This window comes from Calonectris borealis, chromosome 9 (assembly GCF_964195595.1).
Source record: "Calonectris borealis chromosome 9, bCalBor7.hap1.2, whole genome shotgun sequence".
Taxonomy (NCBI): Eukaryota; Metazoa; Chordata; class Aves; order Procellariiformes; family Procellariidae; genus Calonectris; species Calonectris borealis.
The window spans coordinates 29,671,691-29,695,752 of record NC_134320.1 but is presented as its reverse complement, the minus strand read 5'-3'; the positions used below and the strand labels follow the sequence as shown (position 1 = coordinate 29,695,752).

The window sequence follows — 24,062 nt, the reverse complement described above, 5'->3', positions numbered from 1 at the left end:
GTGTTAATCAAAATGAGGCTAACGCTGGTTCTAATTAGCAGTAAATATGCACTTCTCTCCAATTTCCCCCTGTTTTTTCCCTCATTTAATTTTTATTTTGAGTTGGTCTTGGCGCACATTGTAGCCCAGTTGTCCTGTCTGTTTGTAGAACATAAAAATTCATTTAAAGACATCTGTTGGGTTCTATTTCACTACACACGCAGATATGGTATCCATATTATGCAAACACGTGTGTGGTACTAGACAACAAATATTCCAGGTTTACCAAAGAGTCTGTAGTCAAGAAAACACAAGACCAACTTGGTAGTTTAACTAGTAATAGACAAATGAATTTTGCGTAAGCCTGAATAGACTAAATTGACTTAACTTCGGAGTTGCAGTGCCTGTGAGAAACAGGAAAAATTCGTTGGTAAAGAAATGTAGTGAAACGGAAGGCAGATGAAGCAGGAAAGAAATCTGTAAAAGGCAGTGTTACAGACTAAGCAGAGTGGAAGACTGGAGTTTCCAATGACTGTCTTGAATCAGATTTTTTTTCTAACAGTCTACCATAGTCCAACTAACAGTCCAACTCTGCTCTTAACTGAATCAGAAATTTTGCCACTTCTAATTTCCACTTCAAATAGACATGTTCAGTAGAGTGACTGCCAAAAAACACAGGCTTAAATTAAAGAAAGGGTAACGGGGGAAGGAAAAACAGTCAAAATTTGCAAGGTCTGCCTCTGCACACATTGTCCAGCTGTAGCTGTGATGGAGTATCTGTGCAGCACAGTGCTCTCCCCGTGTGCGGGTCGCAGATTCATTGAAACAGCAGGGAGTACGTCGATGTCAGTCATCACAAGGTGGTCGGGCCCGTCAGCAGAGCTTCAATCCTGTCTGGCTGATCCCATGTAATTTATCCTGGAGTATCCCTGATGAGCTCTGTTACCAAGTAGAGATATTCTTCTTTCTCTGCTTCAGGTCTAATTTGATCCTAAAACTAAAATCTCCTTTAGATGCTAAGTTCAGGTGTACTTATATGACTTGCTCATCAACTGCTTGTTGTAAGCAGAATGTGAAAATGTCATGTACGTAGCTATGCAATTCTCTCTCAACTCCTGTTATTTTTTAATGAAATCAGTGTTTCTGGAATTGTGAATGTTACTATGTGTTCTGCAATAATCACTGGCTCCTTAACTTGTTTTAAATTCTTGCAAGCCTGAATATCTTAAGAGTGTGCTCAATTTTGGGTACATTTGCCCCTCTTCAAAAAGTTTGGCCTTGACTTGGTTGACAGCCTCATACGACAACCTACAGGGTGCCTTGCGTTAGGAATAAAGCTGCTAACCTGAATCGCCTTGTCTTTACTGAGTTTTAAACAGCTAATCTAAACTACGAGCTAGGTAACATGTTTTCCCCATGTATATCGTTCTGCTTTGTCGACGTTAATTACTCCCATAACATCCTAAGAAAGTATTTCTTGCTTGGTGTGTTTTTTCAGTGTTTTAGAAAGTAAAAAGTCTTTATAATCAGTTTTAAATTCATGGTAATGTAACTATGAGATGTTTTGGTTGGGAGAACGTTTTAGCGCTTATGTGGAATTCTTGCTTGAAATGTAGAAACTCATCACTCTTCCTAATAAAGAAAGAATTGAATGCTTGGATCTGTTCTTCTTGTTTAGAGGAACGTGTTATTACCTATGTCAGTTACTGGGCGTCAGTATGGTATGGCTTCCATTATGGAATATTTTTCCAAGCATTCATATTTGGAAATATATTCTTCCTGTAAAACATAATGTCTTTTAAATCTATGGAAGTCTGATATCGCAGCTTATAGTTGAGTACTCCTAGACTAACTTGTGCTCTCTCTATAAATGAAGTATAGCCCGTTATTTTTTTTCCCCTGTCAGACTGAGCCATCAGCCTTTGCAGCCGAATTCTCAACTTGGAGGGGGACTGGACAGTGCCTCGACCGCAGGTCCTCATCCGACCCTGAACTCAGTGCAGCTGCCTCCGGAGCCAATGAGACAGAGACAGCAGCAGATGCGACAGCAGAGACTCTTCCAGGTGAGGGACTCAGCTGCCCTGGAGGCCAGGGCTATTGCAGTGCAGGAAGGGAGTGTGAACGTCACTGTGCTAGGTGATGGCGTTACGCATGTGTATTCAAGTCTAAAGCAGCAGAGCGTGGTGCTGTAAACCCGAACTGCTTTTACTCAAGTGCAATAATTCGTTGTTTACATTTGGGACTGCCAAAAGAGAGCTCTGGACATACATGTAAAATTCAGTACTTTCATTTTTCAAGATTGTAGAATGCCTCTGGAGAAGGTAAATTTGAGAACGGCCTAGCTGAACGTGCTGTGGTTGTGCTCTCCCCTGTCTGGCCTTACAATATATACCGGAACTAAATTGAAGGGCTTGCTTCCTGTCTGGCCTGTTTCCTATATTCTGATTTGATGGTATATTTTTAATTTGGAGGTAAGTATCAGTTTATCTGCTAAATGTGTGGGGCTTGGCACAGGGGAAGTAAATTATGTGAAAAATCCTTTCCGTGGCCCTTTGATGGTTGGAATTATTTTCATGTTTTCATTTCAGTGCAATAGCTATCTGTGCCAGTTCTTGTTGAATGATAAGGTATTTTATCTAAATATTTTGATGCTGTTGTAAACTAAATATACCAGCTTTTGGGTATTTTTTTGTCTATTAACAATGCTCCGTGTCAGCCTTGGTGTGGCTGACGACGGAAGTGGAGAGCTGGGAGGCTTGTCTCCCAAACGGGGCCTGTGCTGTAAGCGAGCGCAGATCCTATGCTGGACATCCGTCATGAGAAGCCACATTGCTTGGCTCGTAGTCGTTCCTGAGGCAGTGTGCGTGTTGTGTCACTCGTTCCAGCGCCCGTCTCCTTTCAGTTGCAGCAGCAGCAGCAGGGGCAGCAGCAGGCGCTTGGTCTCCAGCCCGTGCAACCACAGCAGCCTTTGGTAAGCAGAGGCGACTGCCGGATATTGTGGGCGGGGGCGAGGGTGGTGACAGGGTGGGTTTTGTCACTTACGGAGATGGGCAGCGTGGCAGTCTGGGGGGAGGGTTTGTGTGAGCTTCCCCGCATCACCGTCTGCCTGCCGGTGCTGACTCCACGGTGCCTGCAGTGCCGCACCTCCACCGCTCTGAATGCCGTACGAGCGTGTGCCGTGCCGGCGGCGACAGGCTTGTTTTGCCTGCGTCCTGAGCGGGCCACGAGTTGTGGCCGTGGTAGGAGCGTGTTAGCTGGGGCTCAACAGCCTGCTAGCGCATCCAGGTGGCTCCTGGCTGGCTCCGACCGTCAGCAGAGGAAGATTGCATCTGACCGCAGGAGACCGCGGAAGTGTGTCCATCTTGCCAAAACGTGGCAAGAGGCGGGTGGCAGGCGCGGAGGTGTCCCTGGAGGTGGCCTCGCCTGCTGACCTCTGACGGGGAGGCAAGTGCAGGCCTTGGCTCGGAGGGCTCCTGCGCTGCCCTGCTCAACCCCCGGCGCCTCTGCAGCAGCGCGTTTGAGTTTGCTGTTCAAAGACGCTCCTTCTAGGGCAGGAGCACACACTGCCTCCTGCTCCTTCATGGTTCATTCACCAATTTAGTCAAAACTGATACCAAAGTTGGGCGAACGATGATATGTTGTTTTGGCTGAAAAAAGGTTTGTGTGTGTGTAGGAGAAGTTCAAATGCTCCATTTCAACACATCTTTTCGAAATTACGCTTGGCAGTATTGATTTAAAACTAATGGCTAATATCCCAAACAATACAACCACCCATAGCAGTTCTTTTGAGAATTACTGGGGGATATAGTTACAAAATGGGTACCAGTGCCTTTCTAATTCTGTACATCTCATTTCCATCTCCAGTAAAATAAGACTGCCCAGACTAGCTGCCTTAAATGTCTTTATGCGAATTCAAAGAGGGGGAAAAATGAGATGCTTTAAAGTCATCCTCAGTTGTACTCCTAGTACAGCACAAATAAATGACTATTTTGGAAACCTGATAAAGAACCAGGTGCTGTAAGCCCCACTGAAAGTCAGGGATCTTTTTTTCTGGGGGTCTGAAGATACCATTTAGTAGTCCCAAAGCAGCAAGCTAAGGTAAATTAACACCTTACTGCTGCAGGAATGAATTTTTCCTGTTTATGCTTGCTGTGCTATTCATTTTTATAAGTGTTATCCTAATTAATATGTCATAGTAATAACGAATAGCCCTTGCTAACTTTAAAAACTTGATGAGAAATCTGTAGTTGCTGCTGATGCATATAAATTGGTGGATTTTTCTGTCTTTGTAATATTTTGAAGTGAAAGCACGATAACGTATATGATTGAGGCTACGTGTGGAGCTCGTTTTTGCTGTAACACTAAGAAGAGCGTTCACTTGGAAACGTAAGGTGCTGGTGGTTGGCATTTCACCACCTTGCCGTGCTTGTGCTGTGTTTGTGCGAGTATCCGCGCTCCCTCTGGCGTCGGCTGCGGACGCTGGCAGCTCCACCGCTGCCAAACTCCAGTCCCTGCCTTAAGTCATGTCACAAGTGACTGTTCGTGACTTCAGGCCTTTGATTTTTAGGTTGTACTGCTAACATGCTGGGGAAAAAATGCGTTTTATTGTTTGAAGATCCTTTTAAATTAAATCGTTAGTCATAAAACAGAGCTGCATGAAGACAACTGTACAAACAAAATTGTTTTTGAGACATTCCTATATGCTGAATTCAGCCTTTTATAGCTTAATGTATGATTTTACCAAATCACTATCACTGCCAAGTAATTTTTATGGACACGTCCACTGAATTTACAATGTCATTATACTTGTTTCCTGTATTTGGGCAGTTTTTTCAGACATATTTAAGGTAGTTGAGGATAATTAGAAAAAGTTTGCTACAGAAAAATGGAGAAAATACAGTAATGTTGAAATTGCTAGTTTCTGAGTTTATAAGCGTTAATCAATGTGATCTGATAGAGAAACTTGGAGGCGGCTTTTAAGTGCAAGAGTAAGGATAAATGAGAGGTGTTTATCTGATAGCTATTGAAAGATCATTTTCATCCATTTTTGAGTTTTTCTTAATAGTGTTTAGATCTTGAACAAACTGCATGTGAAAGGCTGTCACAGAGACAGAGCACCTGCCTGGCTGCAGGCTCCTCTTCCAGCACTTAGCACAGCAGAAAGCTTTCTGTGTGTTGGTTTTACGTCCCCAAGAAACCCTGGTGTGGTTAATGCTTTTGACTAACCTCAGCATTTACTAAGGACTGTTAGCCAGAAGATTACACAATGTATTTTAAGTGAAGGATTTGGTTTCAGAAAGGGAAAAGATGCTGAAGTCTCGTAAAACACTGAAACTCCCTTCAGTAAGCAAAAGGTTTCACTGAAACAAAGCATGGGCGTTTTCTGTAGCGCATATGATGTTATTAGAGTATTGAATAACTCCATTTTTATTCAGCACATCAGGTTTTCAAACTGGTCAGGTGTATTGTGTATCCTTGTGCAGAAGCACAAAAAAATCACTTAATTAGAGGCACATGCATTTTCACCAAACCTAACGAGAAGGAAAACTCCAGGACTTGGGAAAGAGATCTAGAGAGCTTAGAGGCCCTGAGGATAAGACAGACCGTAAATGGTGAAGGCTTGGTTTGGTTTGTGCTTGCTGGCATAGCAGTACCTCATTCATCACGATTTCCCTCCCAGGAGTAGGTAAGTATGGGGGAGTTGTGCCGTCAGCTCTCTGTCCTCAGGAGTCTGAGATAGCTCTTGCATAAATGTTTTTCTTTTCATACGGGTGACGCATTTTCCAAGGGAAGAAATGCTTCTTGTGTGTGCAGACCTTTGGCTCCAGAGGTATCCGTCCCTGGTCTGTGCCAGGTCTGTCTGTCATAATTCAGTAGCGGGGTGTGCAGTACATTCAGTACTCTGACATACAGGTAGATGATCAATAAAAGTTGTTAACAGAGAATGATTTTCTTCTGAATGAAGCCAGAAGCGTGGAGAGCAAAGCTGTGCTTGTTCTCCTACCCATCCTTACTTGAAAAATAGACTTCACGGGTCAGATAGGTAGGGAATAATGCATGCTGTCAGATAGACCAATTAAAGACTAAATTCTGCTTTGGTGCAAGTATAAATAGGGTACAAATGTGTGAAAGTCAATGCATTTCCAGCCAGGGTACTTTCAAAGTGATTGAAGTCATGACTTAATTTATTGATAGCAGATTTCTTTTGTGTCTAATCCCATTGTGCGTAATGCCATGGACTGGAAGGGCCTCGTCTCGATCCCTGTGGGCTTAGGGTAAGGATCAGAACGATGATCGTTGTGCTCGGTGGAGGAGTTGGCCCGGTTGGCTGGGCACTGATCCGTCTCCCGTCCCACTGGCGCTCGGAATTGAGTGTGCAGCTACAACCCTGCAATGGTGTGCAGCGCGATGAACATCATCTGCTTTGTGCTCATCCTTCTTTTTATCTGAAGTGCCATTGCCCTGGGGAAAATATTTTTGAGAAGCTTCTTTTGAGTACTATGCCTCAACCACACCTAAGTGTTTTAAAATGCCAAAAAGACTGTTGATTTTGATTTGCAGTTTTTATTTGCCTTGTCTTTGAACAATGCAGACAGTAAAGCTGCTTAGAGTGACTTGCAGGATGAATCCTGACCTCTCCAGAGGTGGAAAAGAGAGAGGCTGACTCTGTCCCTTGTGTCTGGCTGGACACACGTGATACCTGTAACACAACTGGAAACGTGTGAGGTTTCAGGGAACAAAGAGAACAAGTGTTCTGTAAGTTCCAAGTGTGCTCCATGTGTCCTTACGGTGCTGTTAAAGTCCGGTCAGGATCTGCTGTGGAGGCACGCCTGCCTGCCTGCCCTCTGCTGTCCCCTCCACCTGCTCTGTCAGCCGTGGCGGCGCAGCACGAGCTGAACACTGCTGCAGTCACCCGAGGTGGCCCTCGCGCTGTGCGTGTGTCTTTCATCTTTCATGTTTCTTTTGCAGTTTCCAAGGCAAGGCTTACAGCAGACGCAGCAGCAACAACAGACAGCGGCGCTGGTCAGGCAGCTCCAGAAGCAGCTCTCTAGTAAGTGTGTGTATGCACAGATGTACATAAATATATATGTATATTTGAATATGGAATTATCTTTCTGGAGGTGTTCTGCCTATTTAAATGCTGCCATATATACACGTAAGTAATTTACCTACTGACTGCTGGTTACTCATCCCAGTAGTGACGTAACACCAAAGTTCTGGTGCTAGTGCATCCCACGGATCTCTGTTGGCCTCGAGAAGCCCGAGTCACTGGGCTGGTGGCCCAGTTATAATTCGCTGCGTGTTTTCTCCCCTCACTTTTATAGTCCTACCACAGGCAAAGTCCCCAAGGAAATGAGCACCTCTTGCGTGCATTAGAGAGGTATGTAAGGGAATGTACTGACTGTTGTTTGCTACTGCCGCGTGAAATACAGGTATTTTTCTGTATTTCTGTGGAGTACAGGCACAAACATTTCCCTTTGCTTTATCAACCAGGTAACCAGCCACAGCAAGGAGTGAACCAGTATGGGCATCCTTCACACTTCTAAATCAGAGACGGAAGGGAGACGTCATGTTACGTTTGCACTGAAGAACAGAACATTCAGAATTCAATGCACTAGTTATTGCTAGAAAGCAAACTTCAGTTTTCTTCTCTTATTATTTCAATAATTATTTTTTGTGCTGCAGTTGATGTGAATATGTAACAAGGTGGGTTTTTTGGGTTTGGGGATTTTTTTTGCATTTAACTAGATTTAAATGTATGGACTTGTGGGCCTATTTGAAGAATGTTATTGCAGATTTTATGAATTTGGTGCTTTTTAGGTCCTGTTACTTTTAAAGAGGACAAAGAATGCTGGATTTATTTATTTGTGGGAAACACTATTTTGGTTTTGGTTTGGGTTTTTTTTGTTTGGTTTTTTTTTTTTTTAAAAGAACTGCACTGGACCAAACTACTGAACTGAAAGGCACTTCCGATAAAAGTTAATTTGTTTATTAAAATGTTCACCTCTTTCTTTGTTGGTAGAACAAGCATCAATTTAAATTGTGTTTATTTGACTGTAATTTTCATATGCACTTTATAAAGTTCCTTGTTTAAAGTAACAATTTTCTCTTGCTCTCATTGTGGTAAGAAGGTGCTGAAGTGGGTTTATTGCTTGTATTAGAACTTCTTAAGGTTTATATTAAAAGCCACAATGTAATGTTAATAAACCTACTAGAAGTAGCAGTGTTTCACATTTGGTCTTTTTAATATAAAGTTCACTGGTGATCAATTCTAAAGGAGTGTACGACATAGTAACAAGGATTGAACAGTCAAAACAGGTTTTGCTCAACTCATGCAGGGAAATCTCCAAATCCTGGTAAAGCCTCACAGGAAACGAATCTCCGTGTCTCGCTTGATGCCTTCGGTAACAAATCTTGTACCAGCTTTCACAAAGTGAGGGCGGAAAAGCCACCAAAGCCCATTCTGTAGTTTCAGCGCTGCTGTAGCCAACAACTCTGTGTATTGAAGTTGCCCTAAATGCGTTATTCCTGTTGCCTGTGTCTGCTACCGATGTTGTATGGTAAGCGTTTCAAATTCCGGGTTCGAGTCTTGATTGCTGGGTGAGTTTCAGCGGTGTAATGCATTAAGTATTATCAGCCGAGTGCAAGGCCACGGCTTCAGCCGTGCGGTCTCTGGTCCGCTCCAGCGGGATCAGGCAGTGCCAGGCGCCGGCGGCCGCAGGACCAGCTGGGGCTGTAGGGACAGTGCAGTTTCTTCCACGATATGCGCATGTCCTGAATTTGGAAATTTAAGGGGAAAAGTTGCATTGCATGTATTTTCACCCCTCTGTCCTGACATTAATCTCTCTCTTAGGAAGCAAATAATAAACTCTGAGCTTTAGTTACTGGCTTAATCTTTTAAGGATTTATTTGACCAGCCCAATCCATGACTCCTTAGTGTAAAATGTGTAGGTAACAGTTTCCTACCATTGTGAAGGCATTTTTCCCTCATGTACAGAAGGTTGCTTCTTCACACCTATCTACTGAATTGAGAAATCAGAATTCTAAATTTATATGCAAATTGATGCAATTGTTTTCTAGTGAGAAATTTTTAAAAAATGCTTTTGTGACAATAGGAAAATGATACCAAGCTAGAGTGTTTCTACATGTGGTCCGTACACTTTTTCTGAACAGCGTTAAACAGAGCTTACTCTCTTGTTTAAAAATGAGAACAAAGTTGTTCTGTATGTATCATCCCAAAGTTCTGCAAAAAAGACTGTGTGAAACAGCTGTATTATTAGAAATGCTTCACTACTTATTTCACCACTGAATATTTATTAAAAAAACAGACTAAATATTCAAACATATTAAGAAGGTAATCTGCATCACGATAAAACCCGCTCTTTGGTTCTCAAATACTCTTGCTTTATGTGATCCATGCTCATGATAATCATACAAGGTAGACAATATTAAAGTATGAAAAAGTCTATCCTTTACTGAAGATCTCTAGGTACATTTCCAGAAAGTAATTTTATTTGATATTCAACGTTTGCTGGCAGAGCAAAAGTGCCTTAAGTTTGTTTTTATTTAAGTCTGTTTAATCATGAAAGAACCAATGCTAGATAATAATGCTAGATCTAATTTTCCCCAAGCCTTTCCTCTCTTTTTTTGCGTGGTCATTGCAGACTGAATACTGTAAATGTATTTAGGCACTTACACACCTATGGCTGCCTTTGATTAAACTTACTCCAAGAATGAACTCAGTCCAGCTGTAGACTTTAACAGTCATTCATGCTGTATTTCTTATTTCAAATGACGTGAACGTATGTTACTGTGAAATCACTGCCAAGATGGTTCTTCGCTGTGCACTTGTATGCGCCAGAATCTGAGGGTTGGGGGTTCTGGATGAGCAACGTCCCGTGGGGGTGAAGCCGTTCGCTCGCAGGTGCTCGGCCTTGGTTACCTGTAGCGAGTACCGAGTGGTCGGGTAACTCCCAGGTAATGTCTGGTTTTGGTATTCCCAGCGCTATGCAGTGGAGCTGAACTGCGGCACCAGGCATCGTGTGTATGGTCTGCGGTGGTCTGTTCGTAATCCTCGGGGGATAGGCGACAATAACCACGGGAATGATTATAGAGGAATCCCCGGCATCATTGTGGGCCTTACACAGGTAATTTCCTCTGTCGTGAATGGTGGCTTCTCGTATAACCAAAGTACCGTTTTCCAGCAGTATGTATTTCCTGCTGATCTGCGGCCGATCCAGCACGTAGCCACCCGGCAGAGTCCATGCTGTACTGGGTCTGGGACTCCCATCAGACAGGCAGTGAAGCGACAGCGACTCCCCGCTAACGCCCTTCACTGGCCCCGTCGGCTGAGTGAGAATATTGGGCTTCTGGCCCACCTCCAAGATGACCAGCTTTTCAATATAGCCAACTTTATTCCTGGCAGCACAGCGATACTTCCCTGCTTTGTCTCTGTCAGGATTGTAGATGGTAAGGGTACCGTTGCTACCTGTGAGAAACTGGGAAGTCCTGATGCCGCTGGAAAACCATGTGCCGTTAGGCAACATCCAGCTTATGTCAGGTGGAGGGTTTCCATCCACAGAACAATTCAATGTGGTAGTTTTTCCAGGTTTTGCTATTATTTTTTCATTGAATGGATTTTTGAACATCGGTCGCCTTAGCATTTCTAATACCTCCAACTGCACCACCAACATACTCTCTCCCCCATCATTACGTGCCACGCAGAGAAAATCTGCTGTGTCAGAAGGCCTTATGTTCCGAATCTCAAGTGTCCCATTTTTGTGTACTACAATCCTGCTCCCATAATATGGAGCTGTTAGGAAAATGTTATCAGGCATGATCCACATAATCTGAGGGGGAGGTGTCCCTTCTGCCCTACAGTCAATTTGTTTCCTTGAATGCCTCACTGCCGTCACTTTCATGATTGTTTTGTTCACGTATAAACCATTTATGACAGGTGGTTTAGCAACAACATCCAGTTCATACAATTTTGTATCATCCCCTCCAGGATTACGAGCAACACACATATACTCCCCGGCATCCAACAGTTTGACTTGACTGACGGCTAGAGAACCATTGACGTGCAGGAAGTGTCTGGCTGTTGACGAGGAGATCATCTCACTGGAAGGTAGCAACCAGAATATTTTTGGCTTGGGTTCTCCAGCGGCTTCACAGTCCAGTAATGCCGTATCTCCAGCTTTCACTTTAATGTATGTCTTGTAATTGTGCTTTATCTGAGGGGCTGCCATGACGACCGTGATGTGTATCTTCATTTCATCTCTTCCCAGTGTGTTTTGAGCGTAGCAGGTGTAATCTCCTCCTTCTGTTACTCCAACTTTGTTGAAATACAGAGTTCCATTGTCAAAGAGGACATATCTGCGAGACCTGCGTCCACTGTCATCTGCCAGCATCGCGTTATTGATCACCGTCCCATCTGGCAAACTCCAGGATATTTCTGGTGCGGGTGACCCAGAGGCCTTGCAGTCCACTTTGAAATCTTTTCCGTATGGCACCAGTTTCTTGAAATACTGTTTCTGGTCAATCTTGGCTGGTTTCATTGTGATGCTGACTTTCATCAGTATCAGATCATCTCCAATTTTGTTTCTTGCGACACACAAATAGTCACCTGCATCCTTTTCAGTAACTGCCTCAATAACCAAGGATCCATTGGGGTAGACGTGGATTCGACTTCCCATTCTGTTGTGGGGGGAGAAAGAGGAAAAGAATTATGGAACAAAATGCTGGAGGTGAATGAGCACTGAAAGTGAGTGACAGTGTTAACAGCACGATACGATACAGAAGCTCTCTCTGAAGGCACCGTGTCCACATCACCTGCAGACCCAGCGGGTTGTAACCTGATGTCGTTACTGCTTTTGCCATTATGTGGATGTGCACGTGCTCGCAGACTCGAGGTAGGTGCGCAAAGCCACACGATGCCGCCTCTGCCTTCCTGAAAACAGTTCTGTGAGCAAATGAGCCTGTTGAATCTTACGTCCCTCATCCTGCCAGCCTCTGCTCCCCTCCCTCATGCTTCTCCTTGCAGATAACCCGCAATCCTTGCCCCTGGCCAGGGGCAGCTGGCAGTGCTGCTGCGTGTTGTCCAGAACGACTCTTGGCACTGAGGGATCACTCTCTGGCTGCCCTTCCTGCAGCAGGGCACGGACCTGGATCCCCCTCAGCCCAGCTGCAAGTTCTCACGAGCCTGCTAGGAACGTCCTGATCTGGGACTGTCTCTCCCAAAGCGAAGGTGAAGTGTTACTGGGGGAGACCCTCAAAGGTAGACTTGGCAGAGACTACTGAAGCCTCTTCCTCCTGAGTCCTACTTGGCAAATCTCTTGTAAATAACTTTTCCTCCTATGAAATGACTAAAATTCAGCCAATGTATGATTAACATCAGTTTCCTTAATTCAAATAAGACTTGTATCCATTTTGGCAAGACCTCACCCACTTATGACAATTGATGTGGTCCGTTATTAGATGTATAATAACAAGCCATCACCACAGATGTTTCACTGTTTAAAAGCGAATTTAGTTCACAATGTATTATTTCAGTGACGTAACAGTCTCTTTATACGAGCACCAGAGAAGACAGCGTTTGAAGTTTCAAAGAGATGGGGAAGAAAAAAAGACTCCTACCTGTGCCACTGGTCAACAACTGCCTTGGAAGGTAACCTCCAGATGATCCTGGGCTTTGGCTCCCCAGTCGCTGTGCAGTTCAGAAGCAACTTATCCCCAAAGTTCAACTGAGTCATTTCCTGAGAGGCGGTAGCTATTTTTGGAAGCGTATCTCTGTGTTCCACCACGAGGCTCACCACCCTCCTTTCCGAGCCAGTCGAGCTTGTGGCTATGCACTCGTAATTCCCGCTGTCAGAGGGGACGATGTTGCTGAGGTGGAGGGTACCGTTGGAGAACAGGAACAGCTTTGCGTTTACAAACTGCAGAGGCTTCACCACTGTGCCATCAAAGAGGACCCAGTGGACAGTGGGCTGAGGATTCCCTTTCACGCTGCAAGGGAGTTTCAGGTTTTCCCCCATCGTTCCTTCAACACGTTGTCTTTTCTCTTCCAGAATAGCGGGAGGTGCCGCAATGACCTGCAGTTTTACAACCAGCGTGTCAATGCCCGCTGGGTTTTTAGCCATGCATGTGTAGAGGCCCCTGTCATAAACAGTGACTTCCTTGATAATTAAAGTGCCGTCTGGTTCCACATGAACTTTGTTATTTCCTGCAGAAGAGCTGGAGACGTGCGTTTTATTTGCTAGAACCCACAGGACGGTGGGAGGAGGCCTGCCCTCAGCTCTGCACTTCACTGCCACGGGCTTTCCGGAGTGGGCGGTGAGGAGCCGCCACCTGCCACCGGTGATGCGGGGCGGGTAGGCCACTACCGACAAGGTGACCAGGAGCCGTGCCGCGCCGTGCGGGTTGGCCGCGGTGCACAGGTACTGCCCGCGGTCCTGCAGGCCCACCCGGGCGATCGAGAGCGTGCCGTTGGCAAACACTATCCATCTGTCGTCGCCTCGGCTTTCCAGAGCATCGGTCCCTACGGAAACAAGGGGACAACAGCGCAGCACGTCAGAACCTCTCTCTTCTGTTTCTTTTTACTCAGTCCCTGAAAACACTTTCCCTATCCTGGTCGACTTTGCCCAAATAACCAAGAGACTAGTGATAAGAAAGAGAGAAATAATAGTATTTTGCATATACAGTGACAAAGCTTCAAAGTAAAAACAAAACTTAGTCCTCAGTAGAGATAAAGTAGAGTAGAGTTTGGATAAAGTAGATGGGGATTTGCATATTCAAAAATATTTTGGCATAGCTTTAACTTGATTGGATGGTTTGTTACCACAGTCAGATTTTTCTTTTCACTTGTCTCGCTGTTCTGAAATAGCAGGTAACATACAATAAATATTGAAGTCTTCTCACAATAAGCACAGAATTATAGTTAGATATAGATTCTATGTTCCTTTTTTTTTTTATTATTTCCCTAAAGAACTGTTTCATAATTAGTAGTAAGACACTCCAGCAAGTGTGCTGGGATATCTTTCTTTTTCACTGTTTCTAAGTTCATCTTTTCACTGATATTTCACGGTACTCCTAAATGAAGCAATACTTGAGTTTGGCACACAAAACATCTGCCAAATTACACAACTGTAATGGAAGGTAAATTCTAGAGAGGTTTATCAAGCGTACCTGATGACATCTTGGTCCACTGTATTGTTGGACGGGGGTTACCAGTAGCTTCACAAGGAATAAAAGCATCTGAATTCGCTAGCACAGTAAAAGCAGCTAATTTTCCTCCAATTATTTTGGGCTTTGCAAAATGATTTCTGCTTAAAGAGTCCAGGGCTATAGGATTGTTGGTAGTAATTTCTTGATCCTGTCTCTTTTCAGACCAGCCTTTGACAGAACTGTCCTCCCCTCCCCACAGAGGAGCATACGGAGTCACGGTCTGTGGTGACTTCAGTGTGGTCAGTGTACTGACAGTTAACGTGTTGCCTCTCTCCGTGACTTCAGCAGAGGGCTTCTGCCAGAATTTGATCTCCCCCCATGGAGGCGAGGTGGCTCTCGCCGCACGTGCAGGTGGCACGACTGCTGTTAGGGCTGGCAGTGGGGTGGGATGCTGAGCGCTGGGAGGAGAGATGTCTGTGGGTGCAGCAGCAGCTCTGGTACTTGACTCGGCTCTTGCTGGGAAGGTGGGCTGTGCAACATGGTTTTCGTGGGTAACTCTCTCTCCCATTTTCGGGGGTGGTTTTTCATCTGCCGTTGCGGGGGCGTTGATTTGCTGAGCGGGTTCTGACCCAGGAGTTGCACAGACTGTGGCAGGTCGCGCGCTTGTGGCGCTGAAAGGCTTTGAAAGCCGTGGTGTGGTTTGGGTTGGGGGGCTCTGAGCAATACGGCTGTCGGGTGGTAACGCGGCCGACTGGATGTTCCTCCGTGTGGCAGGGCTCGCTGATGTCTGCCTGGCTGCTGCAGGCACCTGCTGAGGGGCGTCTGGGGTGTTGAGGATCCACAGTGCTGGCATTTCTGTCACCGAGACTGCGCTCACGCTCTCAGAGGGAGGTTTTGCAGACGCAAGACTTGCCGGCGTACCTAATGGTTCAACTGTTGTCAGGACAGGCGTGGCTGTATTCACCGATGGAATCGCTGCAGTGCTGCGGCCTGCAGTCACGCTTTGTGAAGCAGGTGTTTTAGGGGGCCTCTTCCTCCTCTGACCTCTCTTTCTTCCCACTCTGAATGTTTTATTCTTGGTTATTTTGGTGTCAGTTTGAGGAGTAATAATAGGTATAACTGTTGGCTTCAAACTTCTTACATCCATTTCCTTGGTTGCATTAGTTGCAGGATTAGAGTAAGACTGCAGTTTTGCAGTGGGAAGATGTTCTTCTGACTTACCATTGCCATAATGAATGGGTTTGTTTAAAGACAAGAAACCACTGCTGTGATTCCCACCTGCTGAAATAGGCATAAAGTGCAAAGGAGACATATTGGACATAGGTAACGCTGCCGTAGTTTTAGGAAACATGGTCGGTACCTCTGTTGATAGAAACATCTCTCTCTGTTGTTTTGGTAGCTTCTGAAGAAGGACCTCTTTTTGTGCACCATTTCCAAAGAGACGTTCCCAAGTAATTTTTCCTCTTTGGGAATTTTTTGCTGAGGTTCTAGGCTTAATGCCGGGTGAGACTGATTCAAGGGTAGACGACATCTTAGTGCGTATGGTATGTGTAATTTCTGTTGTAATATGAGCTGAATGGATTGCCGTTGTTGGTCGTCTGATACTAAAAGGCTGGACTCTATCAATATTTGTCTGAAATGGAGCATTGGTCTCTAATTTCCATTGAGGAGTATCTTTTGTAATTAAAGGCATGACTGTCGTAGTGACTTTTTGCCTTGCACTAGCTTTGTTTTTCTCTTCCCTGAGGAATGCTGTGTTTTGATGAGTACCTGCTGGGTGCTCCAGTGGCATATTCATGGTAGAGGGGGAGGACAGAGGTGCTTCTGGGCTCAATGGATTGATGGAGCTGCTTAAATTATTTAAGGTTGGTAAATTTGATACATGTTTCATATTCAGTTGAACATCTGTACTTCCTCTGACAGATCCTGGCCTCCCCAAATTGTATCTGTGCTCCTTCATACTTGGAATTCGTCCTGGTCTAACAATTCGTCTCCTACCAGAAATTTTCCTTCGTCTTCCATATGGCTGCTGGGCCTGGGGTGTACGAGTTGTAACATCCTGAATAATCTGAATTTGCTGATGAGGAAGGATACTCGAGTCCAGTGGTGGCTTAGGAGTTACTCGTTTCTCAGTACTATGAAAATAAATGTGACCAAATTCAGGACTCGGTTCACTGACTGTCACTACAGATAGCTGACGATCTGTTTTGGTGGAAATCTTGTCAATAGACTCAGTAAAAACATGTAGCTTGTCCACTGCGTTTTGGGAAGGTACAGACTTGCTGGTGACTGTAACATTTGTCACAGATGTCGTAGATACAGATTTTAAATGCTGGTTATTACTTTCCCCAGAATATACCAACCTTTGCCCAGCAGGGAAGAGTGTAGATACAGTTGATTGATTTATACCATTTGCTGATATTTTACTTAAATTAGATCTTTCCCATGAGTTTGTAATTGTAGGTTTTAGGTATGTTTGTGGCCTTCTGCCGTCAGATGACAGAGACTGTGAAAAAGGAGAGGGTAGGGGAGTTACTACCTCTGCAGCCAGGAGAGAGGTTTTCCTAGCAGGGCTGTTATTCACAGTCATCTCAGGCCCTGCGGTTGTCATGCTTTCCGTTGCTCTCCCCAGAGTAGATACAGTGGCTGTTCCTGTTACTGGAATCATGAATTCTTCTTCTGGAGAGATCAGATCACCAGATATTTCCTCCTCATCGCCAGATACTTTTGAGAACTTACGGACTTGAATAGGTGGTTTCGTTGCAACTTCTCCTTGTTTTTCTATCAATGTTGAGTTCCTCTTTGTTTTTTCCAAAAAGGCTGCCCAGCGCTGCGGATCGACTCTCCTGGCTGAGGAAACAAACTGTCTTCTGTGTCCTCTAAACCGCCTGCTCATTTTGTCCCTGTAGTGCCTGTAAGTCATTTTCCCGTAGCTTCTCCACTTGTGTGCACTCTGTGCGATCTGATTCCTGGATGCTGAGGCAGCAGATTCCTGATTAGCTGTCAAGGTAGCTAGAGTAGCTAAAGGATGTTTCTGTCTTGTCGCAGAAGCCAGCATTGCATTGCCAGAGCCATCGCCCTCTTCCCATTCTCCCACAGCTACATGCTTTTTCTTTAGAGTGGTTTCATCCTTTCTAACTAGCACTTGGAAAACCAAGAGATCAACACCATACTGGTTGGCTGCAACACATCTAAAGTAGCCACTGTCTTGCTCTGTTACCCCTTGTATTCTCAAGGTACCGTTGTCAAAAATATGTTTGTTTCTTGCAGAGTGATGAAGAATCACATGCTGAGGTAACACCCAGCTAATGGCAGCATCTGGAACAGCAGTGGATGTACAGGGAAGGTAGAGTGTGCTGCCAACAAATGTAGAAAGTTGGGCTCCATTTACACTGCTGTGTTCCACATAAAGATCGACCACAGTAATTCTGAATGTGAGAGTATCTGCATCGTTGTAATTTGTGCCGATGCAGTGATAAAGCCCAGTGTCAAAAGTATCAGCTGTCCGTAATGTGAATGTTCCAGTTTTAACTACCATGATTCTTCCATCCTCACTGATATAAGGAGCTCTAACTTTGCTTCCATCAGCCAATATCCACTCTATTGCAGGAGCTGGTTCTCCAGTTGCTTGGCACTCCAGTTCTACGGTCCCCCCGACTAAAACAGTGTGCTCCGTTTGCGTTTTGTTGTCCCTGGAGATGATGGTCCAGTTATTTCTCGCCTGGTTTTTGTCAGCACTGGGCAAAGTAATCTGAGCATCTGTAAAGTATTGGATGTGCAATGTGTTAAGTGTGGTTGCTGTCCGGTCTAGCTGTAATGCTACTTTGCTTTGCATTAACCAAGACGGTTCAGCTCTCAGTTCAGTCTCTATATTGGTAAAAAGTTCATCTTTTTCAGAGTAGATTTGTTTATATTTGTAAGAAGGCATGTTAGTTGCTAGGACATTCCTTTCCAGTTTTAAGGGAGAATTACTGTACAGTGCCAGTATGCTCCATAGCTGCTGAATATGTTCATAATCAATGCCACACACAAGAAATGCTGAGAATGAAGTTTTGAGTACTGTACTGTTGCCATCTTTGCCAAATGAGATGGGAGACATTTCTTTAGGTTTTTGGATGTTGCAAACCAAGTGACCTTGACTTCCTGCTTGGTCAGTCATGTTCAAAACCATGGATCCTACAGGAGCTATGAAGTCCTTGGGAGATACAGAACTGAAATCCCCATCATCTGGCACTGTGAGGTTTTTAAATTTCAGGGAGTCATGTATGGCTGGCTTACTGCAGGTTAAAGATGCAGAAGGAATATCCACTAAGCTTTTCCCTTTACAATTTGTGGGACTAGCACAAACTGGGCATTGCTGAGCACCAGAACTTCTGTCTTTTTTGCACTTTATAACATCTGAAGGGAAGAAAAATGCAGTAAGTTTTTGTGATACAATTATTAATAAAGGCATATAGGTACCAGCAAGTTGTTCTCTTGAATAAAATATTAACAAAGTTTATCTTGAAGTAACCTATGAAAACCTAAAGTAACCAAAGAAAACCTATGAATTTTCTCTGATGAAACTCCTTAAGGACCGTTGCTGTTGCAGCTCAGTATGGCGCGCTTCTGTCCCAGTGGTTTTACACCGTGCAGGGAGGGCTCTGCTCTGGTACATGGCCATAGCTCTGTTCTGAGAGACATGGGCTCTATCCGTCTGGGGATAGAGCTACACTATCGTGTGCAGCCTCCACTCAGGGCAGCCACAGAAAAAGTCCTTGAGTCCCGTTCCTTATTTCTTTTTCGAAGAATCAAGTACAACGTTGCCTTCACTCTTGCCAGTTACATAAAAATTAGCTTCCTTATTCCCTGTGGATTCTCCTGGTGCACAGAAGCTTTGGACTGGCCAAGGAAAACATTCCATTAAGGAAAGCTGCACTTGGAAATGCCTTAAGACCACTGGATTAATTTAATCCGGGAAACTGAATGGTATTAATCTGTTTATCCTGACTACATGCACCTACAAAAATCCTGTCTTCCAGTCTTTTCTGGGAGAATAAATAAATAAATAAAGGACAGTGACCTTTATGAGAAAGAATAAGATGCTATAACATGATTAAAAAGCATAAACAAAGCCTTCAGCTCACCTGGTCTCTCTTTTACCCATTCTGCCAGCCACTGTAGATTGCAATCACAGGACCATGGGTTTCCATGAAGGTAAATGCTCTCTAGCTCAGACATGTAGGAAAACATTTCTTGTGGTAGTGAAGTCAACACATTGTCAGACAAATACATGTGCTTCACGAAGGATATTTTAAATATCTGGCTATAGCACAAGTTAACAAAAGTATCTGGATGAAGCTGCTTAAGTAAATTTCCTTCCAAGTGGACCAGCCTCAGTGATGTGAGTCCGTAGAAAACGTTGGGATTTACAAATTCAATTTTATTGTGGTCCATATGCAACCGTACCAAGCTCTTTAGACCATAAAAAACATCCTGCTGAAGTACTCTGACCTTGTTATAGCTCATTTTTAAGACCTGTTGATGAAAAAGTAACAAGTATATAATATTAACCCATGTTATATTATTATAAGACTCCTAACAAATTCTGATTGATGGTTACTCTGTGAAGTGAAAGTACTTCACCAGACCAGTAATGTGAGTGATTGGAAAAAAACTTAGCAGGAGGAATTATTTTTAAATGCAATGTGAGTTGCAGGACTACAAGGATGCTTTCTTGTTCCAACAGTCCATCCGGGTGACACTTCTGCAGTCACATTTACAAAAACAGTGATTAAAAAATAAAATAAAACAATGCTTATTTCTCATTCAAAAAAATCCCAATTAAACCACACTTATGCAAAGGGTAAGCAGAATTTGACCATAAACTGTGGTAGTGATTTTTGTTCCAGCCAGTGTTATGACCATAAAAATGCACGCAACAGTCTGTTTTGTTTGATGTTTAACCAACAGGACTGCTATGTGTGTTCCCAGTTTCAGGATTTGTGTCATGTGAGATGTGTACTTGCCAAACTTCAACTCTCAGGTGCCATTTTGTTGCTGACAGGTTAGAAGTCAAATTCGTAACTATGAGATGAACAAATCTGGCATGTTGCTGAAGTATTAAATATGGTACCCAAGACAGCCTTTTTGTTGTTACTTTTCCTGTTAGAATTATACTGTTATTGTCACAAATTCTGTGTCTTGAAAATTAATGAGGAAAAAAAGTACAAAATCACAATAATATGCACGTTTATTTTATTTGCCAAATATAATTCCATTAAAACTATCTATAATTGTGTTACCATCTTGCTTGTTGGTAAAGGAGGAAAAGCTTATAGGACTCCATAAAGCTTATTTTAATAAGTCAGTTGCAAGGCGTTAACAGGCAAGCTTTCAGGCACAGAACTACCCTTTACGAGGGTTAATGAAACCTGAAGATCTGTATGCTCCAAAGCTTGTCTGGTTTCTGCCTTTCCCTCCCGCCCCTGCCCCCTAATCCTCTACAACCAGGAATTGAGCCAATACCGTGTTTTCTGTCTGTACAGTTCAGGTCTCTCATGTTCTTAGTTCATCATAGCTACAACATTATTACTTCTCTATAGCAGTTAATAACAGCTCTAGATGGAAATTTAACTGGAGAATAAGTGTTACCTGTACATTGAATTAGTTGGGAATGGTTGTTCCTAAATAATCACCTAAGTACTTCTTTATATATGAATATCTACATGGCACAGTGAGATACTGAGATAGCTCCAGAATCACTGTATGACACTGTACATTTACTAATTTTTACAATATACATAAATATAGGTAATATTTTATAACTAGGTAATATTTCAGTTAAAGACCAAAACAGGTATCAAATACTACATTTTAAAAGTCCACAAATATGTATTAAATTATAAAACCAAGGAACTGTAGCTTTTTTTAAAGCATTAAAATGTTTGTATGTAGTATGTTCAGTTTCTGTTCAGTAGGAGGCTTTTTTTAATGAAGGATAGAAGGGACAGGACTATACTGTACTGAAGAGAAAGGGAAATCTGGATGGAAAACAATCCTCAAAAAAAAAAAAATTGACTAACAAATTAACTAAAGACAAGTTTCCTACCAGAGATGCAGTACTTGGAGCTCTGCAATCTTTCTCTCTCGTGTGAAAGAGAGTTTCAAGTGCAGTTGCCCGTTAAGATATTGCTGATAGATATCTACCAATAGGTTCGTCACACTCTTTAAACTGTGCCTGAATGCCTAGCTGGGAAGCAAAGACATTTCCCATTAGGATACTGGATCTCGTCTTTCACGTGGATACAGTAAGAAACAGGAAACCGAAATGCTACAGACCGCTGGTCTGCTTCCATTTATCAGTATTACTGCAGATTGTTTAAAAGTCATAACAAAAATTAAGATTAGGTCATCTCCTACATTTAATTCTTACCTGTAATGAATATAAATCACTGAACACCTTATCGGGGATTGTATTTATCTCATTGCTGTGCAGCATCAGTAACTCCAGTTTCTCCAGGCCAGAAAAATCTGTTTCCATCAGTTTGAGCAAGCTGTTGTAACTGTAACAAACATTTCATCCCAGACCTGGGTTTAGTCAGACAGCTAAACTTCACAAGTTTTAAAAAAACAAACAAACAAAACCAAAACAAAAGAACAACTCTTTGGAAATGCATAAAGGTAGATAGCACTTCTGGTTGCTAAGATAAAATTTTAAGTCATTCCTTCATGTCAGCACAAAATTTAGTAACTTTTCCAGGGCAGCTTTCCGAAGACTGTATTCACAGTGGATAGGGAAAATAACTGCAAAATGTGCAGACAAGAATGCCAGTTTTGGGCATCAATGTAGAAGAGCAAGGAGCTCCTGTATCGGTAGAGGTTGGTGGTACATTGATGCCTCTTTCAATCGAGGGCTTTCCCAACACTGCGGTATCACAGAGAGGTCCATGAACAAAAGAGAGGCACCTCTGTGGTCCACTGAGAACTAGGTTAAACCAAGGGTACTGGGCTGTGACCTTCCTCCTGGGACCTGAAGGACTGTGCCCAGGCTATGGTGCAGGCGGGTTCTGCAGTGTCTTGCAGTCCCTCCCTGGTCCTTGGCTGGACTATGCTGTCTGCCCTTTTCAGTTGTACATCTTGAGTTTTATTTCCACTCCACAGGTGTTCAATGGTGCACACTACTTGTTAATGCAGACATAGCCTCAGCCTCCCCTGATTTCCACGAGCATACGTACAGTATGGATAGTCTAGGCTGGATTTAAACAGGGAACCAAAGATGAAACAGGGAGCCCTTTAAGTGAGAGCTGCACTGCTATAGGAGGTTTGACCATCGGTCGTATCTAAGTCTAGCCAGCGTGAGCATTGACAGTGGTGATGCTACGCTATCCCAGAATTAGTAGGTGGTGTTGTGTAAGCCTCGCAAACACTGAGTACCTACTCTGCCATGCCTTTGACTTCATGACTACTATCACACTTGCATGACTGATGAGCTAACGCAGGTCATGCTGCAGTCACACCTCCTGTGCCCCGTGGTGACAAATAAGTTGGATTAATTCAGCAGTCAGATAGATGGCCTTTCCGTAGTAGTAATTAATGTATTTCAAACACATGTCCCACACCTCAGATAACCCATAGTCCTCTAAAAGTATTGGTACTTAATTGTAAGACTTCATATACAGCACTTCTAGACAACATTGACAAAATCAATGGAAGGAAAGGGCAGACAGGAGTCAGGAGCCGGGATCTGGATATGTTGCCCGGAAGCAGAAGGCAGATGAGGGGAAAGACTTCAATGAAAACTTCCTTTTGTATTTTCTGCATACACGTATGGACGATTCAAAGGTTATGCGTATCAAAAGTGATACAAGGATCAGTCAAATATTGCTGATTGGTCTCGTCATTTGATTGTATGACAGAGGACACTTGCTGGAAACTGCGTTAATGGGCCAGCCGAGCCTGGGTATATCGTTCCTATCCCGTTCCTTTTAACCACTCACAGAACAGAACCATTTTGGAGGCTGAAATATTCAGACAAGTGTTACTTCCCATAAACACAATAGATAAAAGCACAGATACTAGCACTGTGTGACATCCTAAAGTGACAGCAAAGTCTCTGAAGATTTTAATAGACATACTAACATTCCAGCCCACTGTCTGTGCTCTGAACTATCTTTTCTCAGAAAGAATTATCTCTATTTCAGAGTCCTTCTGAATTCTACGTTACAGATGCGAAATGTTTGGGTAATATAAAAGAATTAATTTAAGTTCAAAACTTTTTGAAGTTCTTACATGCCCTGTGATACATCCCCAAAATTTCCACTTAGTGTTGGTGGTCTTAGGCTTTGCTAGCTGTGAGTGCAACCGCTTCTGAATATTGCAGAACATTAAGCTCTTAAGATTTATTTATTGCTTTGGTTAATTTTTAGCCCTAAATCTGGAAACTCTTAATTACTGCTTTGCAAAGTGTTGAAAGGTAGCTGCTCAGAATATTTAAAATCTTGATGTTAAACATACCCCAGATTGATGCGCTCCACGTTCGGAGGGATGTGCGGTGGGATGGCTGTGAAGTACCGGAAGGTGCAGTGCACCTCGGTGGGGACGTAGCAGGCGCAGAGCCTGGGACAGGCGATGCTGCCGGGGAGGGCAGCCAGGCAGGCGCCGAGGAGGGTCCCCAGCCACCAGGGTCTGCCGCTGCGTATCGCCTTCATCCTGCAGGAAGATGCTATGCTGCCATGCTTCAGGGCAAAAGTGAACAGATTCCTGCAAGGAAAACGAAACACACAAGCATCCATAGTGACACCCGTGCTGAGTTGCTCAGTTATAAGCTAGAAGAACACGAAGAATTTTGTACCTTGAAAGAAAAAACAACCCACAAAACAGACCCAAACCTCTTGGTTTTCCCCTCAGTATTTAGATCTGGGTAATGATCTAAAATGTTT

At 43.6% G+C, this 24,062-nt stretch overlaps 2 protein-coding genes across 2 annotated transcripts in view; one reads left to right on the top strand and one right to left on the bottom strand.

Annotated features, from left to right (window-relative positions):
• The window catches only part of MED12L (mediator complex subunit 12L), a 155,067-nt gene extending 146,867 nt beyond the window's left edge, over nt 1-8,200 (top strand). The window contains exons 40-43 of the mRNA XM_075157563.1: nt 1,886-2,042; nt 2,882-2,950; nt 6,949-7,030; nt 7,474-8,200. Of these exons, the coding sequence (XP_075013664.1) occupies nt 1,886-2,042; nt 2,882-2,950; nt 6,949-7,030; nt 7,474-7,526 (361 nt within the window). The 3' untranslated portion in view covers nt 7,527-8,200. The remainder of the gene's footprint in view (nt 1-1,885; nt 2,043-2,881; nt 2,951-6,948; nt 7,031-7,473) is intronic.
• Nucleotides 8,201-9,444: 1,244 nt separating this feature from the next.
• IGSF10 (immunoglobulin superfamily member 10) lies at nt 9,445-23,831 on the bottom strand. Its single transcript, XM_075157529.1, has 8 exons — nt 23,638-23,831; nt 21,557-21,686; nt 19,269-19,659; nt 15,814-18,540; nt 15,133-15,312; nt 14,164-15,075; nt 12,616-13,516; nt 9,445-11,676 (listed from the first exon to the last, which is right to left on the bottom strand). Exons 1-8 carry the CDS (start codon nt 23,829-23,831, stop codon nt 9,768-9,770), a joined length of 7,344 nt encoding a protein of 2,447 aa, XP_075013630.1. The 3' UTR covers nt 9,445-9,767.
• Nucleotides 23,832-24,062: the final 231 nt, after the last annotated feature.